General features: G+C 43.2%; 1 protein-coding gene across 13 annotated transcripts in view; it reads left to right on the top strand.

The window, feature by feature from the left end:
• Positions 1-15958, top strand: part of LOC311026336 (unconventional myosin-XVIIIa-like) — a 62220-nt gene extending 46262 nt beyond the window's left edge. For 9 of the 13 annotated variants that reach the window (XM_084029843.1, XM_084029847.1, XM_084029842.1 and 6 more), the window contains 9 exons: positions 81-197; positions 675-758; positions 3165-3302; positions 3841-4026; positions 4118-4257; positions 4911-4955; positions 10180-10302; positions 10861-12289; positions 14117-14255. In XM_084029843.1, coding sequence (XP_083885969.1) covers positions 81-197; positions 675-758; positions 3165-3302; positions 3841-4026; positions 4118-4257; positions 4911-4955; positions 10180-10302; positions 10861-12274 — 2247 coding nt within the window. In that variant the 3' untranslated portion in view covers positions 12275-12289; positions 14117-14255. Of the gene's footprint in view, positions 1-80; positions 198-674; positions 759-3164; positions 3303-3840; positions 4027-4117; positions 4258-4910; positions 4956-10179; positions 10303-10860; positions 12290-14116 lie in introns of all 13 variants that reach the window. The other 4 variants (XM_084029841.1, XM_084029845.1, XM_084029839.1 and 1 more) reach the window with 3 other exon arrangements.
• Positions 15959-20163: the final 4205 nt, after the last annotated feature.

Below are 20163 nucleotides of genomic sequence, written 5' to 3'. Positions count from 1 at the left end.
CATATTCAATAGCTCATGAATATACCCTGTCATCCTATACTAAAATGTGTGTGGTTCCTTCTCCTCGTTTCGTCCTTTAGTTGGAGGAGCAGCTCAGCCGTCTGCAGAGAGAGAAGAATGACCTGCAGTCTCGTATGGAAGAGGATCAGGAGGACATGAATGAGCTGATGAAGAAACACAAAGCTGCAGTTGCCCAGGTAACCCAACATGCCGAACACCTTGGTGAGCAGTACAAAAGCCTTGAAAATGAATGAATTCCTTTGTAATCAATGCTCCGACCAAGATCAGACAAAAAGAGTGTGTGTGTGTTTAGTTTGAGAAGTTGTGGTGTACCATCTATAACATTGACATTAACATTCTGTTCTTTCCTGCATGTTTAAGTAGAGTGGCTTTGAGGTTTGGAGGACATATTCCCCTCTAAACGCAGTGTGCGCTCTGCAATCAGGGAGATGCAAGCTGTTCTGCACCAGATCACATGACAAATGATTTGGCACTGAAATATTATGTTCATTAACCATTTACATTTCAGGGAATGTTTTCATTTCAGATGATTGAAACATACATGGACACTTCCTCTCTCTCACACACACCGTACCCTAATTCTCTGAATATTGACTCTCTGTATGTGTGTGTGTGTGTGTGTGTGTGTGTGTGTGTGTGTGCACGTACATTAGTCTGCCAGAGACTTGACTCAGATCAGTGACCTGCAGGCCCAGCTGGAAGAAGCCACAAAGGAGAAGCAGGAGATCCAGGAAAAGGTACAAGGAAGTATTCAAAAGCAGCCGCCTGCCAGGAACCTGCTCGCCGCCACTTCTCTCTGATTATTGCGACAAAAAAAAAAAAATGCTCTGTTTCCGTGGCAGCTTTCTTCTCAATATTGCAATGCAATTTGCATTTAAATAGTAAGAATCAGTAAAGATTTAGATTGAAGGAGAGGTATTGTTCTCAGTACTCACACTTAAGCGAAGGGTCATAAACTCAGCAGATTGTTTACATGGTTTAACCAATTAGATAAAATGAAAGCACTCATTCGGGTCCTTTCAACGATTATCCATCAAATTGATGCAGCAGCTCTTCTCTCTCTGTGATTTCTCTCACTCTTCTGTGTGATTTGTTTCAAATGCCAGTGCATCATTTCATTTTTTGACATCAGAAGATTCTGAGGGAAATTAAAGGGAATAATCGGATGATTCAACTATTGACTGTGATGGTCATAAAAGCAAAAACTTGTCACTGCACCCACATAGAAAATAAAAAACACCAGAAGATGCCATTTTACCCTCAGCCATTAAAAAGACCTTCACAACAGTCATAAATGAAACGTCAAACTCTTGCTATGTGACTTGCTGTCTTGCACACCCACTATGTACTATGTACTATTCATCGGTGTGCCTTTTTCATGGGATTCCAAGTACAAGGACTTACTTATATGAACATGTAATAGGCATCCATACATTTGATAATGCTTGTCCATATGGAGTTTGTGCTGTATGTATCTCGTATGTTGCATTGTGCTCCAAGGCGCTCCAGCATGAGTAATGGCTCTAGCTGTGTATTGACAAACAAGGCGAGGACTGATTTCTGTTGTTGTTGAGTGTTTCTTCATACAAAGAACTGATGTCAACATATAGGTCACCTTTTGTAGGCTTGCCAGTCCATGCATGGCCTCTAGATGGAGTTTGACATTTGTGGTTTGGAGTGAAATATCTCAACAACAACTAATTAGGTAAGATTGCCATATTCATGTAACTGTAACTGTGAGTCAAAGTTTTTATTCGTCCGACAACTTGATTGATTCCTGTCTGTCTCACCTGCACTTTGTGTTTCGTGCTGATTAGCAAATGTTAGCATGCTAACTTGTAAAGCATCAGCATGTTCATTGTGAGTATGTTATCCTACAACTGGCTTACAACTCACTCATTTAAAGATTTGATTTGAATGACTGTCAGCATGTTTCTGGGCTAATCGGTTCAGTTGCTGCTGTATACTGTGCTGGAGTTGTCATCCAAATGATTGAGGCTCCGCATAAAATGTGGATTCATGTGGTGACAAGGTTAATGCATCGGATGGGGCCTATTGAAAATAATGCTTTTATACTAATAGTGCTTTCATGATAATAGCGTTATTGTGATGTGGCATAATTATTCAGAGGATAACCTCGAACATGTCATGTGTGTCATGTATTAATGCATGCTCATTTTCTTTGTTGATGCATTTGATTGCAGAATGAATCTCCTCCGGGCTATTAGAGCTGAATTTATATACTATATGGCTAATCTAGTGCATAGTTTGCACGCACATTACACACACTCAGGTTTGGAGTAACAGGACTTCAGGGGGCGTCTTCCTTTAAATGTTGACATATAGTTACTAAACAGATAAAACCACCTGCCTTGAACAGGAGGTGTGTATATATAATTCAACTAAGGGAAATAATTGAGCTAACAGCTGTTTCTATTAGATTAAGCTCTATGTGTGCCAAAGCCATTGTCCACTTAGTTATATGCAGAGCCCACCCATCAGAATATTTTTGGCTACACTAGAGACACACAGCAGGCTGTAAGGCATTGTTAAAACCTGCCGGAGAAAGCAGTGATAGCCATCTAAAGCATCTGACCTTGAAGTGGTTATCTTATCCCCAGTAGGAGGGAAATCGAGCTTCTTTAGTAATATCAAAGGGAAGCTCCAAATCCTCCGTGTCTCAGATGCAAAGTCCCCCATTAGGTACCATGCTGCCTTTTGGGCCGCTTTTGTTGTGACGTATCTCTCTTCCTTTTATCAGTCATGAGAAAGCGGTTCAGGTGGAACGTGCTTTGCATGTAGCTGTGCTCTTTCCCAAAGACTGCGAAATTACAGCGACTCTGTGTTACTCAGCCCGAACCACAAGCTCTTCTGTTGACCATTCGTGGAAGATTGGGGGCTTATCTAGAGCTCATTATTCAGGCTGGATGCACAATATTTACATGTACCCCCATGGATTAAATTAAAAGTGAACATTAATTGTATTTGAATACATACACATAACTCCAGTTAGTCCTCTAGTCCTTACTAGAGGAAGTGGAAAAGTGGAGATCAAGAAGCAGGTGCAAAGTCAGCACTGCTCTTTAGGGAGGGATCCTTTGTGTTTACATGAACGTGTGTGTGTGTGTGTGTCCCACCTCTAGCTTCATTCGCTGCAGAGCCAGCTAGAGTTTCAAGAGCAGTCCATGGTGGAAAAGTCTCTGGTGTGCCGTCAGGAGGCCAAGATCCGTGAGCTGGAGACCAAGCTGGAGTACGAGAGGACACAGGTCAAACGCTTGGAGGTGAGAGAATCCTGTCTCTCATAGATGAGAAAGATATGATTTGTGACCCTATAGATGCAAGACATTTTATTTTGTCTTCATTAAAAGGTAAAGATGATATAAAATTAGGGTATGGTGTCCCTTATATAGCTTCATATCTTGGAGTTGCTGGTTAAGAAAAGCATCCACTCGGGAATAAATGTTTTGATTCATAATTGGGCAAAGTTCCGTCCTCACAATGTTTGTGTTTTTAAGCCTCATCCAACCATGCAAATTAACTGTTACTTTCCTAAAATCATATTAATCTTTGTTTTTTGTTTTTTCCCATGATAATTACACAAATACGTATGCTTTGAGGAGACATAAGTTAGCATTTTGCTATGATGTTCCTTTCTCACAGCAGTTTATTCCCTGTATGTTAAATATGTCGGTAGGATGAGGGCAGAGAGCAAACATTTAAGGCTGAAAACAGAGCAAAGGCGACGATCTCTGTTGACGTGTCCACTTTTGTGACCGTTCTAAGAGTAAGTTCACTCAGTTCACCTCGAATCCCCCCCAGAGCCTGGTGGGTCGTCTGAAGGAGAACCTGGAAAAGTTGACAGAGGAGAAAAGCCAACGCATTGCTGCAGAAAACAGGGAGAAGGAGCAGAATAAGCGAATGCAGAGGCAGATAAGGGACATGAAAGAAGAAATGGGAGAGCTGTCCAAGAAGGAGGCCGAGGCGAGCCGAAAGAAGCACGAATTGGTAAGGCTTTGGGTGCGACTTGATAAAATTCACCGGAGTTTTCACGAGCGGAGGTAACCTTACTTCCTTTGTGCTGCGATCCATTCACCAGGAAATGGACATTGAGAGCTTAGAGGCGGCAAATCAGAGTTTACAAGTGGACCTTAAGCTGGCCTTCAAGAGGATAGGTGACCTGCAGGCTGCCATAGAGGACGAGATGGAGAGCGATGACAATGACGACTTAATCAACAGGTACACCCCGGCTTTAACCTGCTAAAATAGAAGATACAAATACCGTTGCTCCAGCAGATCTGTAACGTTTGCTCGGTACATCGGGGGATACCACGCGATAGCTAGAGACCTGAGAACCAGCACAAGTCATCTTGCTGCAAGAAAGTTGAAAAATGAGAACTGCTGTTTTTTTAATAGCCTGTCAATCACAACTATTGTTTCATTCTTTCTCCCAACTCTTGCTACACCAATTCCTGTCTAACCTCTTAAGTACTCTGTGAGCCAGACTACACTCCGTCTGTTCTGCAAATACTTCTCTACCGGGTTCATTCGGCTCCCCGCGTCTGTACTCTTGTCTCTTTCCCCGTTTGGTTCCTCCTCCCCTCCTTGCAGCGGGGTTGAGGGTTATGCTAGTTCGGAGCCCACTGAGGTAAACACTGACTGCAGTAATACAGACCTCAAAAAAAGGATGGCATGACATACACCAGCTCTGTGTGAGAAGGAGGCCGAGTCTCTACTTTACAGAAGGAGAGTTATTTTCTGTGCTCGTGTAAGTGTAAAACTCTGTATTTGCTGTTATCTCAGTTGGTCGTCTCTGTGCACTGTTGTTTTTGTATCTCACCTTCTCTTTTTTCCCTTTGCCCCCCTTTCGGTGTTTTCCACACTTCTGGCAGTTTGCAAGACATGGTGACAAAATATCAGAAAAGAAAGAACAAAACGTGAGAATGGAAAATGCCTCCTTTGTTTTCCGTCGTATTGGTTGTTTGCAAGTTTTTTGTTGTTGTTTTTGTTTTTGTTTTTCTCACCCGTTTCAACCACAAGAGAGAATTATGCAGTATTCCTTATCCTCACAGTTTGTGTTGTTCACACCTTGAGGAGAAGTCACTTTAAATAGAATGGAAAGCTGTGTCTGTGGTGTACATCTCTGATAAAAGCTACGCTCAAAGGATGGCCCCGGCGTTTCATTTACTTTAGTTTTATTTTTGTGCCGAGTGTCCGGAGGTGTCTTTACGCAGACGGCCTCGGTGGAGATTTCAGGGCTTGTTTTTCTACCTTCAAAGTTCTGTGAAATATCTGATGGCACCCAGAACACTTTGCAGAATGTTAGAGGAAATGTGAACTGGAACGGTAAATAGTCTACAACTCTAAATGACACCAGCATTCTCCTTGAAGCCAGTCTCAGTGCTGTAGAAAACATGACCCCGATGAGTAACAGCAAAGTGTTACAGACTTGAGGTAATACTGCATCATTGTCTCCGTGAATGTTTTTCTATCTGACACTTGCATCCTTTCTCATGCGCTGGTTTGGATTTGTACCCGTCTATTGCTCCTCTGTGGGTTTCCCAAAGCTCATGCAACAAGTCTACATCTCACTTTGAAATAACAGTTGTTTGACATCTTGGATGAAAACATTTAGTTGAATTGATTTCATCTTGTTTCCTTGCCTTTTAGCCAGAATATTACCTCCGTTTTGCAGTCAATTGTTCTGCCTCTGTACATTCGTATGTCGTTTCTATTTGTTTACAGATAAGAAATCACAATAATATGGATCAATATTTTGCTGTTACAGTACAGCCTGAAACCAAACAAGAAAATATGCATTTAGACTAATTTGGACTATATGGTTTTGCACAAAGAAATAGAACAAAACAGATGTAGCATCACTGGTAGTTACATGAATGAGGGATTTTAGTGTGGCTCTCTGGCACACAAAAATAATGTTGAATGGAAAATTGGCTCAGATGGCAGAAGTCCGTGTATGAAAGATGGTGGTTTTATTAACAGAAACAAAAAAGATTAATTTTAGTCTCGCTGAAATTAACAAAGCATATAAGCTGGAAAAATGAACTGAAATAACACAGCTGCACCTCCAGCTGCTGCCAACAACATCTCTCCCAAAGCCAATCCCCAAGTGGCTTCTTATACCCCTCCTGGCTCCCCCCTAATTGGACTAAACCACTGCATGGGGGTTACCTAATTGGATTGAACCACTGCATGGGGTTAAGGTAAACCAGCAGGTGGAATTCTCACTGAAACCTGTAACCGTAACAGCAACACATTTGAATGTTAGCAATATTTAAAGGAGAGCAACTATTAATACTCTCTTCCCCCGCGATGAATTTAATGCTCTCCCACCCTAACCTAACTTACAATGTCAAATTAAAAAGGAGACTACCCCCTCCTCCTCTCAGCCAGTGACCACAATGACACCAGTAAGAAAAAAAGGACAATCCCAATTAGAAAATGTCACCAAGATTAACACAAGCTGCACAGAAAAGCACATTAAGGAAAACGTATTTCATTTCATATCCTGGTGATTATCTTAGAAATAAATCAACTAATTGCTGGCTAGAGCCTTTTTTTTGCACAATGGAGCTTCTAGACCTCCGTGGCAAGGTGCTGTGCCATTTCCACAGACCGGTAACAGCGGGAGTAACTTGCATGTGCTCTGGAAGACCTGAAGCGTGACTGTGTGAGCGACGCTTGTGAAATGATTGCAGCACGGCTGTCTGTCCGCGGCTGCACAGTCAGCAAACGTTACAAGACAGCGATGGCACAGCGCGACTGAAATGTGTTCACTCAACAAAGCGCCGCTGTTGATTTCCAGCCTCGCAATCCAACACTCAACTAATTCAATCTCGTTTCGCAGTGCCGCGATACATTTAACTTTAAATACAAACGTTCACCTTGTCCTGCTTGTGTGTGGTTTTTGAATGTGAATGTTAATTATGTTCTTTTGACAGACTGAATCCCATTTTCTTTTTCATACAGTGAAAGGAATCTTTGCTGCATGTTAGATAATTTAAACCTTCATCAGAGCGTAGTAAAGAAATTTAGTCTTCAGTTTGTATCGGATATGCCCATCCATAATTTCCCGCTTTAACCTCTGATTGCTTCTTCACCGAGACGTGGCATTGCACTCTTTATGTGCTATTTTCTTTGTCATCCATTTTTCTATCAGACAACCTACATGTATCAGCGCTCTTCTTTTCTCTTTGTGCACGTCGAGGGAAGGAGCAGCAATTCTTTCCCCGTGTTATTTAATTGCATTTTTCCCCTCATTCGACATCATTGCATTAGCAGCATGGGTGAATAATAATGGAGGAGGAGATTTATTTTCCCTTCTAATTATGAAGTGGATTTTCCAGATGATTTACATTACTATTCAATATTTTTGTACTGAGGTAACAATAGCTGGCTTATTATTATTATTATTATTATAATTATAGCTGGGAGATAATATAAGTTCCCCTTACACACTGCAGCAGGCTATGTCAAAGTACAGGGGCTACATATATTATAGGACTGTGCAGTGTAAATGCTGTAATCTGTGTGAATTGGCTGGAATAGTTGCAGTTTTTCAACTTTGGTCCTAATTTCCCTTCTGATATATGAGATACCTTACATCACAGAGTGTGTGCACACTGTTTTATTTACATAAATGGATGCCCTTTGCTCTCTTTCTGTTAAAATATAATTAGCTGACGTTGAACGGATACCTTAAAAACATGGTGTCGGTACCACGAGTGCTAAACTGATAGAACTGAGCCATACGAGATTTGATGCTGAGTGTGAGTATTTGTGACATAGATTTACAACCAGTGCAGGCCAATTGTCAGAAGCTATTAATGTTCACTTCTAAATTCTTGGGGCTTGTTTGTATCTACGAGCCTCAGGACTGGTTAGCTAGTAGTGTCGGGCCAAGGACAAATCGTTTGTGACACCATTTGCACAGCACTCAATTGCAAGCCACCTTTTATTTTGTGTGTGTGTGGAATGAGGGAAATGATGTTGCTGTGGGCTGGTTTCAGTATTTTGTGGTGTGATGTATCATGTTTAAAAAAGTCACAGTATCACAGTGATGACAAATGGGCAGCAGGTGTAATCAACTTTCTGGTATTAATGAACCTATTATCTTGTTTTTGTGGGCGTTCATCACTTGAATTCAGCATGCGGTAGAGAAGACAGGCAGAGGAAAACAAAGGGGTGATATAATAGGGGAACTCGGACCCACAATTTAAGCCTCCTGCCGCTTGAAGCGCCACTCAAACTCTCAAATTAACAGGTTTTCCTGTAGAAAATAATATAATCAGGCCATTAAGTCTCTCTGGGAATCATCATTACCGTCCCCACCAGAAAGTGTGGCCCGTGATGTCGCCGATGAGAAAGTAAAATGTGTTAATGGTCTTAGAAATCTTGAAAGCCTGAATACCATTCAGTCCAAGAATCTGAGGCCTCTTTATGTTTGTGCTCACTCCCTCATAATGCTCACACACCACTGGCACCGCCACCATCTCTCTAGTGTGAGAAAAAAACCCTAGCTTTTAGGCAGACCACGGAGAAAGTAGAAGGGAGCAGAGAGGACACTTTGTTCTCTGAGGAAACATCCCTGAATGTGCGACACAAAGCTTGGTGACAAAGGAAATGGCGTGCTGTTTGCGGGGAGACCTACATAGACGGATATGTGGACAAATGATAGAGCTCCGCAGTCTGGCTGTCATCTAATAAGTCTTTGAATAGTGTATTTGCTCCTGAGAAGCATTTTTCCAACATTCAGCAGCATGTCTGAAGGCTCAGACAGATAAAGTTGTCTGAAAATGAAGATTTGGTATTGAAAATGGGAGGATCCTCTACAACAGCACATGTTGTCCTTGCTGCATTGTGTTTCTTCTTTTTCCCTGCTCGAAAACCAAAAACTACAGAAGAGAAAATGTAATTTTCACACATAGTTTTTGCCGTCTGAACATATGCGTCGCTGTGTCATTTTACACGTCTCTGTGAATGTGAAAATTCATTTTCACACATCTTGTAGCCAAGGAAGATGGTGCATCTAGCACTGCAGCTAGGAGCAGCGCGTCAACAAACAATTGGAGAAGTCTTCATGTAAGGCATCCTCCGAAAACATTTAGACCATCACAGCGGTATTGACTTAGTGTTACGGTTTTAGCAGAGTCAAATGGTAAAGGACCCAAACGCAAGCAACAAGGTGAATGAAACAAAGAGTCCAAACATAGGGAGGCCACGAGGACAACAAACGGCAGAATTAGCAGAATGAGACAACCGAAGACAAAAGACAGGGTAAGGCAGGAACACTAGTGTGACGCACCATCAACACCAGGATTACAAATGAACCAGCAATCAGACAGGGCAAACACACAGGCTATACACCAGGTGGCAGGGAGCTAACGAGGCACATTAGGGCAGGTAGGTAATCAACACAAGAGGGTGGTGGAGTCATGACACCAGATACGACAAGGACCAGGAAGTACAAAACATATCATATCATGACACTTAGAGCTAATGACACTCTACCTTCCTCTTCCTCAGCATTTGCTGTAACGTTAACGCTCTAGGAAAAGGGGGTGTATAATTCAGAAAATGCACAGTCGATTTGGAGTGAATGAGGATTGACCTCATCCAGGTGGGATGTACCTGCCTTCATCGGGATCCACCGGTCTCTGTATGTTTGTTGACAGGTGACATGCTACAGAGATGCTAGCAGCCCAGAACGAGCCAAACAAGTTAATCATGCCTCCAACAGCTTCATCTACATTCTGCCCAGATCACTCATCCACGTCTGTGGAACATTCTGTCGAAACCCCTCCCCCTTGATTATGTTATTACTGTAGCACATAATCATGCTTACCCATGGCTTGTAATGTCTTGCATCATACTGTCCTTTGAATATTGTAATGGAAGCAATATAACTGTAACATTACTAACAAAAAGCTTGTGATACTGTGAAACTAACCATTACTTTGTGATGTTCCACAGAATAGAATATTCACATAACAAGTCATTTAGTCTAATTTCTGCACAGGGCAGATTAAATCAGTTCATTTCCATTCCATCCTTTGTTTAGGCAAGAATGTAAAAACGATAGTTCAGTTTTTGTTTTGCTGTGTTTGAGTCGAACTCGAGCTGATCCTGTTTTCTTGGCAGTGGGGATGAGACAGAAACAGATTCCGAGGTGGAGGACCGCGTGGACGGAGTTAAGTCTTGGCTGTCGAAGAACAAAGGCTCCACCAAGACCCCGTCAGACGAGTGCAGTCTGAAGAGCACCAGGTTAGTGCCCGCATCCTCGCGCATCATGACAGATATCTATGTTCATCCCCGCAGTGACGCAGTGATAAAACGTACCCACACTGCCAGGCCTTAAAAAGGCCCAGGATTGCCAGGGGCCGTTTGCAACAGAAGGATGGGTATTTCATGTGATTAGGTGTCATCTCTCTCTCCCAGTAATCTGTCTAATGACAGGAGGTGGAACGGGAAAGCGACTGCTGTCAAATTTATTGAAGTGGCCCGTGGCCAGTTGGCACGCCTGCTTAATGACGCCCCTGCCAGAGTTAGATAGATCTCCTCACCAGTTGATTGCCTCACTTTCTACAGTGTATACTGTACATAACAGCTATAGACTCATGACTGGTCCCAAGGACAAAATGAAAATGACAAATGGAATATCCTGTCAAGGTACCAAAAGTCTCAGTACCACATAAAGCAAGTTGCATAAGACTGAAAATGGAAGCAATGTAGAATATTTGAATGTGAAGATCTGATTTTTTTTCTTTCTTTTTGTGTTCCGTTGGTTGTCTCTGGTGTAAATTTGATTACATAACCCTTTAGATATTCAGCAAATGCAGACACCAAGGAGGGGAAAGAGGTTAAGGAGAAGATGAATGACGGAAGTAAAGAGGGGAAAGAGGGAGAGCAGAACAGATCAGTGTCTGTCATGAGTTCCTTGAGCTACAGGAAGCGTTCCAACCTGAAAGACTCCATAGGGGGGACGGGAGATGACAGCTCCTTGTTTAGCACTCTCAAAGAACAGCCTGACACACCAGACCAGGCCTCCCTTCGCAAAGCCAAGTCTAAGTCTGGAGTGCTTCCGGAGGATTGGAAGAAGAGCCAGGCACAGGAAGACTTAGACGACAAAGCCTCCGTCATCTCTCTGGCCTATTCTGAAGCCACCAGCCGAGCCAGGAAGGGCCTGGAGTCCCGCTGGACCTCCCGTAGCAGCCCTGAATTTGATAAAGACTCCGTGGTGTCCTCTGTGGCTCCGAGCAGGATGTCCACCAAAAGAGGCATGATGGACATGGACGACGACAATAAGTCGACCATCAGCAGCGTGAGCCGCTCCAGCCCACGATCGCTGCATCGCAGCAGCTCTTGGAAAGACGACAGACGCGCTAGCTCACGCCTGTCCCTCGCCCACAGCTGTGGCCTCAGTGAATTCGGCCTGCGTGTAGATGATGACGACGATGATGGCCGTAGCGTGGCCTTTACTGAAGGGACAACATCATCATTCAGTCCCCGCTCCGCCAGTCGCAGCTATTCTACCCCGGCCCAACCTCGCTCCTCAGACGGCAATCTGCCAGATACCTCTGACATCAAGACGGTCACCCACCGCAACTACTTGGACCCTGACTTGGAGGCCGCCATCAATGAGGTGTTGAGCTTCAAACCCATTAAGTTCAAGCGCAGCAATCTTGACGAGTCTAGTGGCGGGGAAGAGGATGAGGGGAAGGCGCCAGGGAGCGAGGAGAGTAGGAAGAGGGGAGACGACGAGGGGTTCGGCACATCCAGCCTGCTTCGCTCTGCATCAGGCTCTGCTCTGGACTACGGCAATCGGCCATCCAGCACCCTGAGCACCAGCAGCTCCCGTAGTCGGAAAGATAAGAAAAGCAAACTTTCTCTGTCGTCCTCCTCCTCCTCCTCCTCAAGCTCAGACGACCGTCACAGCAGAAAGAGCTCAAAGGGGAAGAAGGGAAAGAAGTCCAAGAAGAGATCTAAGAAGAAGCAAAGTGAGTCTGAGGATTCCTCTTCCTCCTCAAAGTCGTCAGAGTCTGAGTCCTCTTCCTCCAACTCCACCATCTCCTACCGCAGCTCCAGAAGCGTTAAAAGGGCCCCGAAACAACCGTCGGATGATGACGAGCAGGAGGCCGCGGGTCGTGGGTCATCGAGCAAGAAGAACACCAAGAAGTCGCAGAAGAAGATAGACAGCTTGGTGATGAAGTATCGCTACAGGGCTGACAGTGACTGAGGCCCACAGTGGAAGGTGATGCCCGGTGTGATAATAACCGGGGAGTCCAGCATAACCCAAACTGATCCGGGTTCTTTCACTGACCGTACTAACTTGGGTTGCTGTGTGTGAATGTTTTGTTTGTTCCGACTCAGATATACTAATGCTGACTACATTTTCCAACAGTCACATTGACCAATTAACGCATGCCACCGTTTGTTTTTCTTTGCTCCTGCCAAGTACCTGTATTCAGTACTTACTCGTCCATCAGCGCTGCTGGTTGTAGAACAGTGATTCTTTCCTGCTTCCAGTTTGCAAAGATGGATGGCGGTGTTTCCCTTGATGTGGCGTTTGATGCTGCGGTGTCGAGAGGGTCGTCTGGCTGTGGCTGTTCTTCAAGCACAAACAGATGTTGGCAATTAGGCAAAAACTAAATGACACCTTTTTGTTGTTTTGCTTTAACATGTTAACTGAGAAGAGTTTAAAGAGGTGTGACACAGCTGCCGACATCTCTTCATGTGAATATGGTGCGTCATAATCATAACGCTATGTTTAGCTCTAAGCTTGAAAAGCCAATCTATTTTGAGAGTATTTGTCGTGATAGTTTGAGCATCTCTGCCTACTCTGGGAATAAAAATAAAAAATCAAGACAGTGCTTGAGTTTTTTGACTGTTGTTGTTTTAATTGCCTTGGACGTGCTGGCCTCTCTAGTTAAATACTGGCTCTTTGTGTATTTAATCACCGTGGAGTGAACTAAGACAGGTTGAGTGGACTGAAGATGGCACATACTGTATGTGGTCATATCAACTATCATAGCAGTAAATGACTCAGTTTGGAGTCACAGTTTATTTTTCCGAGTGTGTTCAAGATGTAATGCCTAACACCACTAGAGAGCTTCGACGCGACCCGTTTGCCAAGCGCTCTAGTTACAAGGCAACAACAAGCAAAGCAGGGAAAATGAAAACAGCTCCTTTGAACAAAGTGTCACTTTCACTGCAGATAAACACAGCGCTCGTTCTAGCGCCTCACTGTGGGATACTTGATGCCCGTCTGGACTAACGTACACAACGTCTTACAACACCGACATGCAGCGGTTTGTGTGGCAGGACTGGAACGCAGGGCACTTAAGCCCCTTTCAAACATCCAATACATCAGAAATACAAAGGTTGTGGATAATTACAAGTTTAATGAAGACAGTTCAGGATTGCTCTTTGCGGGTGTCATTTGGCTGACAGGACGTGTTTCAGTTGTGTGTTTTTCTCGTTGTTGTTTTTGCTTATTGTCCCCCGGGTGTGTATTAAAGGGCAGTGGTCATGTCAGGTTGGATGTATGTTGGTATTCTGGTAATGCACTGAGTGCTTGTCACGCCATGTGTTGTCATGACAACATAATCTAAGGATGTAAAGCCCTGGTATGAAATGACCTTTAATGTGTGTGGTAGGTAGAAACAGATACAGGACACAGAGTTTTTGAGCTCATCAATGCTGATGCCTGACATTTACCTTTAACTGCACAAACTATTTACTAATATGTAAACATTGTGCCGCATCGCTCATGCGTGGCTATCCTGTAGGTGTCATGGACGACCGTGGACCAAGAATATTAGCATGCCCTTTTCCTATATACAAATTACATATATCAAATAAATAATAATAATAATAATAATAATAACAGCCAGGGTGACATTGAGCACATAACGCATACTTCAGGAGGATGTGTTGTTTACTGCCTGGTGAATGCAATCTTACAGCCTAAATTGCTTGTGTTTTCCCACGCCATAGTTTTATGATAAGCTTTTCTTTCTGCTGTAAGTAGCCGAGTAATGATATAATGCTGTGTCTGCGTGTGTGTTGACCCCTACAGTCCTCCAGTGTGCCGCAGACACCTGAGTCTTGGCCGGTCTGATGAAGACGACAAGGTTGACAGAGACTCCAGCAGGCAGTCGCCGAGGCAGAGCAGCAGCGAAGGCACACTGGCGGAGAGCGCGTCGTAACCCCGACTCACCAGGGTCACTCCATGCTTTCACTGATACCGGACACCGCACAAGTCTGTTCCTGCAACTTCTCAGCCAGCAAGAGAGGCCAGCTGTTTCCAGAGGCATGGACAGAAGAGGCAAGCTGTTTTCAGATAGCTTAGCTTTTTTGTTGTTGTTTTTTTTAATAATTTAACATATTTCACTTATTATAGCACACTCATTCACATCATGACGTGATGTTGCTTCTCTAGTTAATACGTGCTTTAGTTAATACAGAGCAGGGAAGTTATATCAGAGGAACTTCCTGCCACTACTTTATTTATAAGAGCTGCTTTTCAGGCAAATTTGAGCTCTCCTCTGCACTCGCTGACTTCTTCTTCAGATAGCTCTGCCAAGAGGATTTAGATAAGCCTGCTCTGCTGGCTGCATGTCTCCAAGAAGGTCTGACCAGCCATTCAGACTGTTCCCGCTCCTCCTCATTAATGTGGACTACTGAGTTGGGAGGAATTAACCTACTTTCAATTAAATATCTCACACTAAGTTTACATGTGGCACTTGTTCCATGGTGAGATTTCCATCCGTTTGAGCAAAGTGGTGCTTGCTCGTGACATCAAAGTAAAAATAATTTTACTAACTAAGCTGTTAGATGTGATACTTATATTTGAAATGGATTGGAAGTCATGTCTAAATATGTATATATATATAGTATACATAGATATATCATTTGTGCAATCAAAGTCTTTGTATGAACATGATATTCAAAGGAATTAAGATGTTTTTAAGCAAGTGAGAGACATATTTTATTAAGATAAGGTTTATGACGTATCCCTGATTTATTCTTATCTTTTAGAGGAGTTCATGCCGTAACACTTTTGTGACTCAGCTACAATTTAGTCCACTTGTGTCATATTTTTTAAGGTTCAAGAGGAATGTATTTGTTTGCGATTAGAAATGAGCGTTCTTTACTTAAATACCCTGCAGAAGCAGAGATGTGTGCTGTTCCGTTTTAAGATGCACAGACACGGGATTTCTGCTGTATAACATAAATTCAAGCTCCTTTTCGTGTTTAATCCTACAGATTACGATATAATGAAGTCCATTTCGATGTTGCATATTTCAGTGACTTGTTACATCTTCACAGAGCAGATTGTACTGAGATGAGCAGTAAAATAATGACATCCCTTTCAGCACAACGTGGTCCTCCCATTTGAAGGTGCCAAAGACAATGTTCATTCATTAAACTGGTGATATTTTGCATGTGAAAAAATGTGAGATTTTAGAGGTTATTTGTCAGCGACCGTCACTGAGCAGCACTCATATTGTAATAGTGAGTGATTCCTCTTGTGTTTTGGGAGGGTTCTCCATGTTAAGACTGTATTTGTACTCCATTAGCCATCTGTCTACTCTGGTGATTTGGTTCTGTCCAGATCCACATAAAACTGGCTGGTGATTTCTCTATTTGGCCTTACAGATGATTGTGACCTTGTGAATTTTCAGCTATTTAAATGACGTGTTGGTAGATTTGAATAAAAAAGCGTACGGAATATGTGCATGTGGACTGTCTGCTTGCATGCAAAGAGGTGTCTGGCTTGCCATTTGCATATCTTCTCAGAAGAGGCTAATCTGCATTTCAAGTCTTATTTTCTTTGCTTTTTTTCTTTGCTTCCCACATAAATATTAATGTGGAACACAGAAAACTTTGATGTCAGTGATTCAGAATAGACTTGTTAAATGGGATTTTTTTTATTTTTTAAGTCTCATCACCTCTAAGTTGGAGTTGCTGGCATTACACATCATGTTTAAATGAGTTTGTACACGTCATGTCTTTTTAAAAGGCTTGTCTATTTTAATTATCCAACAGATCATTTGTGATGTGAGTGACAATTGAGGGTTATTTTAGTAAATAAATCAAATTATTTGTTTATAGAATTAATATTGGCTCGCTGTAACAGCATAGAGCAGAATTTGGATGCAATTTTTGTTTCAAAATCACTGCCGTCAGAAAACAGTCTGTGAAACGGAGGTTAGAAAGGAGGCAGGATGTTTTTTGTTTGTTTTCTTTAGCAAAACAAGCCATTGATGTATTTGATTAATTTTAGCTCATCCACCCCAGAGTAACTTCTCATCATACCCATTCACTTTTCCCAGGAGACTACAGAGGAAACAAACAATTCATTGAAATGATTAATTCCGAGCCGTTGGAAGATAGAATTGTTACCTTGCAACACATGGGTTGTTAAAAAAAACAAAAAACGAGTGCCGCACGCCTACACGGTTCAAAAGGGAGCTGGGGGCGAATCGAGGAAGATCAAAAACCGAGAGCAAGCGCAGTCTTCCTCCCTCCATCAATCTCTATTCTACATGGTGAAGCTTACCTACGTTCAAAGGGATTGATGGTTTTAGATTCCCACCTTGGTTGACATTCACACTCGCCGTGTTTTCCTTTAAAGAACGCCCCTATTTATCCAACCAATCTGCAGCCCTGCTCGTCCCTAAACACAACCTGCTCTGGTGCTTTAGGTGCCAGGGAGCTTTTTCTGCAGTCATTTCACTACACTTGCGTGCACCCTCTGGGTGGCTGCATGTTTCTGCTTAAAGGCTTTCCATTGAGTGACAGATTAAATTCTGCTCCCGATTTTACTTATTTTGGCTCGAACACTGTTTCACAGGCCACTGGAGCAGGAAGCCATTAGCTCAACAAAGCCAAGCAAGTCTGTGTTTACTGTGCCACCCTCCCTGTTATTTAGACAGAATGGGTTGGCTACAGACATTTGCTGCACTGGAAGTCTAATGCTGTGCCTCTATGGACGAGGCTGCCCTATGCGATGCCAGTCGTCTTAACGTTACTGCACGCGGCTCATTTGTTTATTGAGAAGAGCTCATTTCCTCATATCTTTGACATTTCTTCAGGGATTTGTCCCAAATCATGTTCTTTTCTTGATATAATTTGGAAACCACTTGTCTCCTACAACAAAGATGATGTGCCAGTAAGACAGAGATGCACCATTTCAAATTACAATACAGATGGAAAGCAGCCAAACGGAGTCAGAAAATAAAATTAAAAAATAAATAAAACAGACATTTTTTTTTCCTTCTGCTTTGCACAAGCTGCTCTGTTCACAAAGCTCCACATTTGACCTTGGTTGGAGGCTACCCTGCTGGGCAGTAAAATGTGTGTGGGTGGGGGAACAGTGATAGGGAGAACGTGTTTATCAGGCATCATCTTCTACTATGAGCACTCCCAGTTTTTTTTCCGCAGGATTCCTGCTGTCAATAAAGCTCTGATTGGAGGCACTGGGACAGTGCCTGCAGGGACCAGGTGAGGAGGCTGCATGCATTTGCAATGCTGAGATGTAAAGGCACAGCAGTGTGCTGCTCGGGAGCCTCGCTTTTGTTTGCACATATCATTTCCACTCTAATGAACACTGCACAGTGGTTGGCCCGTGTAACAAGGATCAAAGGTAGGCTTAAACATTGTTTACATTTTGCATAGGTCTATGCTGGGACCCGGGGAACAAAAACAATATATATGTTTTTTTCCGTCTTCCCGTTTCCATAAAAGCGGATCCACAGCCGTGGGGAAATCTTTGATTTATTTTGTTGTTTGCCACTCCTCATACTTAAGCGCAGTTTAAACCTTGAAAGCAAATTGCTGGAATCCTTGGAGTGGAAAAAGAAGGAAATGTCAGAGTGTCTATCACCAATTTCAGTGTTGGATTTGTCCCTCTATCTCCACACCACAGTATGCAGGTGGCCGAAGTCTCCTGCTGTGCTCAGGGCTGTTCAGTGCTTAGTGTTCCTGCCAAAGGAGAGTTGCTGCCCCTGTCGCTGGTGTGTGTGTGTGTGTGTGTATATGTGTGTGTGTGTGTGTGTGTGTGTGTGGCCAAGGGGGAAATGAAGACTTCGGATGTACTCTACAGCAGTCCACTACATCTGAGGGATTTGAAAGTGGCGCAAATGGCCCTTTCCTCCCAGCCTCTCTCAGTGGGGAAGTGTTAGAAAGATCATTTACCTGTTTCACAAATGCCTGGAGCACTTGCTTCTGCACTGTGGTGTGATTTAATTTCTTATGTATTTAGCCTTCCATTGCTATTATGTTGTTAGAACCTGTAAACTCAAAGTAACCTGTGAAAATATAGACTCCACTCTTGAAGTTCAGTGTTTTCAGACCTTAAAACCACATCGTTCTTTTGTCTTATCTGTCCTGGCAGCCTCTGCTGAACATCCAGTAAATTGGAGTTGGTCAAATAAAAACAATCTAAAAGACTCCCACATATAGCCATACAGTTCAAAGTCTGACTTCCACTTCTAGTGGTGACAAATACCCTGCAGTCCCTACATTCAGAGGGGGGAGTGTGCTGTACTCATTTGAAAGGGGAAGGCATTTTTCACTGCACAAAATCTACAATGTACTTGCTTTGTGCACATGATAGATGATCATTAGTGATGCTTCACCATGTGCAGAGATTTATGGCTTTGGAAACGACACCAACCTACCTGTTAGAATTAGAAAATCCTCCTACGATTTGGCCTACTTTTGTGTTTTGTTACAGACTTGTGCAGGAGGCTGCTTCGAGCTGCGCTTCCCCACTTACGCTCATCAATGGGAGTGATCGATGGACGCTGAGTAGCCCTTTAACTCTCCAGACAACGGGGGGCAGCGACAGAATGTTCCTATTTGCAGGAGATCGTTGTACCGCTCCCTAACTTCTCTGCAGCTATACATTCACGTGTTAAGGTCTGTTTCTAATGACCCTTGATCCTCCAGATCCTGCTTCCAACCGGGAGGTCGCGCTGCATCCCGAGAGCTGCTGCCAAGCTGTTCCACTCCATGCTCATCTCACAGAAGCTTGTCCCAGTCCCCGAAGATACCTCAAGTGGCCGTTGCTAATTATGTCAGACATTGTCCTGGCAATCTGCAAGAATACGATGAATCAAATTCCTCCTTATGAATGCTGAGGTATATAATCAGCAAGAAAATAGGCGTGGAAACATACATACATACAGCACGGGGACTTCACCCGGCACTCCATTCCTCTGCTCTGTCACTGCACGAGTCATTGCGCCGAGAGATAAAATGTTCTCGACTCGGTGCCAAGCGCTTGACAGCTTGGTTGGTTTTTGCCACCAAACTCACGAGCTATAAACGGGTAGATAGCGGGGAATTAACTATGCATCTAATTGCGGAATTTACAAGCATAACTCACTGAGCACAGATGGAAGTCATTGGTGTGTTTGGAGTCACTTTATTCAAACCCAGAGATATTGCAACGCATCAAAGTCCAAGGGAGCATATTCCTCTCCAAAGTGGGATTTATTTAAACCAACACAGAAGCCTGGTGGCCATTTGGCTCCTGACTGGGTTTTTGTGTCTTTGAGTCTTGGCATGTGTAGAGGGAAAGTGACACGGCTATGCTGGAATCGATACCAGATCTGGATCAGGCTGTGATAGCCCATATGCATATCACTGTTGTCAGGTGGTGGAGACATCTTCACCCAGTGGACTGTGAAGTATAATCCTGCATAACTGATATTTGACATATAATATGTTCCTGGTAATGAAGTTAATTGCGTCAGATATTTTTTCTTTCAGTGAGCAGTGACTTCATCGGATCCTCGCATCACTGAAAATGATTAATTGTGACAAAATATTCAAGCGAAAATTGTAAAATAACTACATCTGTTTCTCGATGATGTCGGATGTGTGTAATGATGTTTTCCAAAGGTTTAACTTGGATCAGATGCCTGAATCCAAGACGTACTTTCTTTTCCATTTTGACTTAACCCCCACTGAAATTGGAGAAAGCAATTTGAAGCCACAGCCAACTGGAAGACCTTAAACGCTTATTCAAGGGGGAAAGCCAATCAGCAACCAGCGGCGAGGTATTGAATGGGGGATAATCAGGCGCTGAATAGAAATTTGGAAATGCATAAA

This window comes from Eutrigla gurnardus (genome assembly GCF_963514095.1).
Source record: "Eutrigla gurnardus genome assembly, chromosome: 15".
NCBI classification, from domain to species: domain Eukaryota; kingdom Metazoa; phylum Chordata; class Actinopteri; order Perciformes; family Triglidae; genus Eutrigla; species Eutrigla gurnardus.
This window is presented reverse-complemented; position numbering and strand designations above follow the sequence as displayed.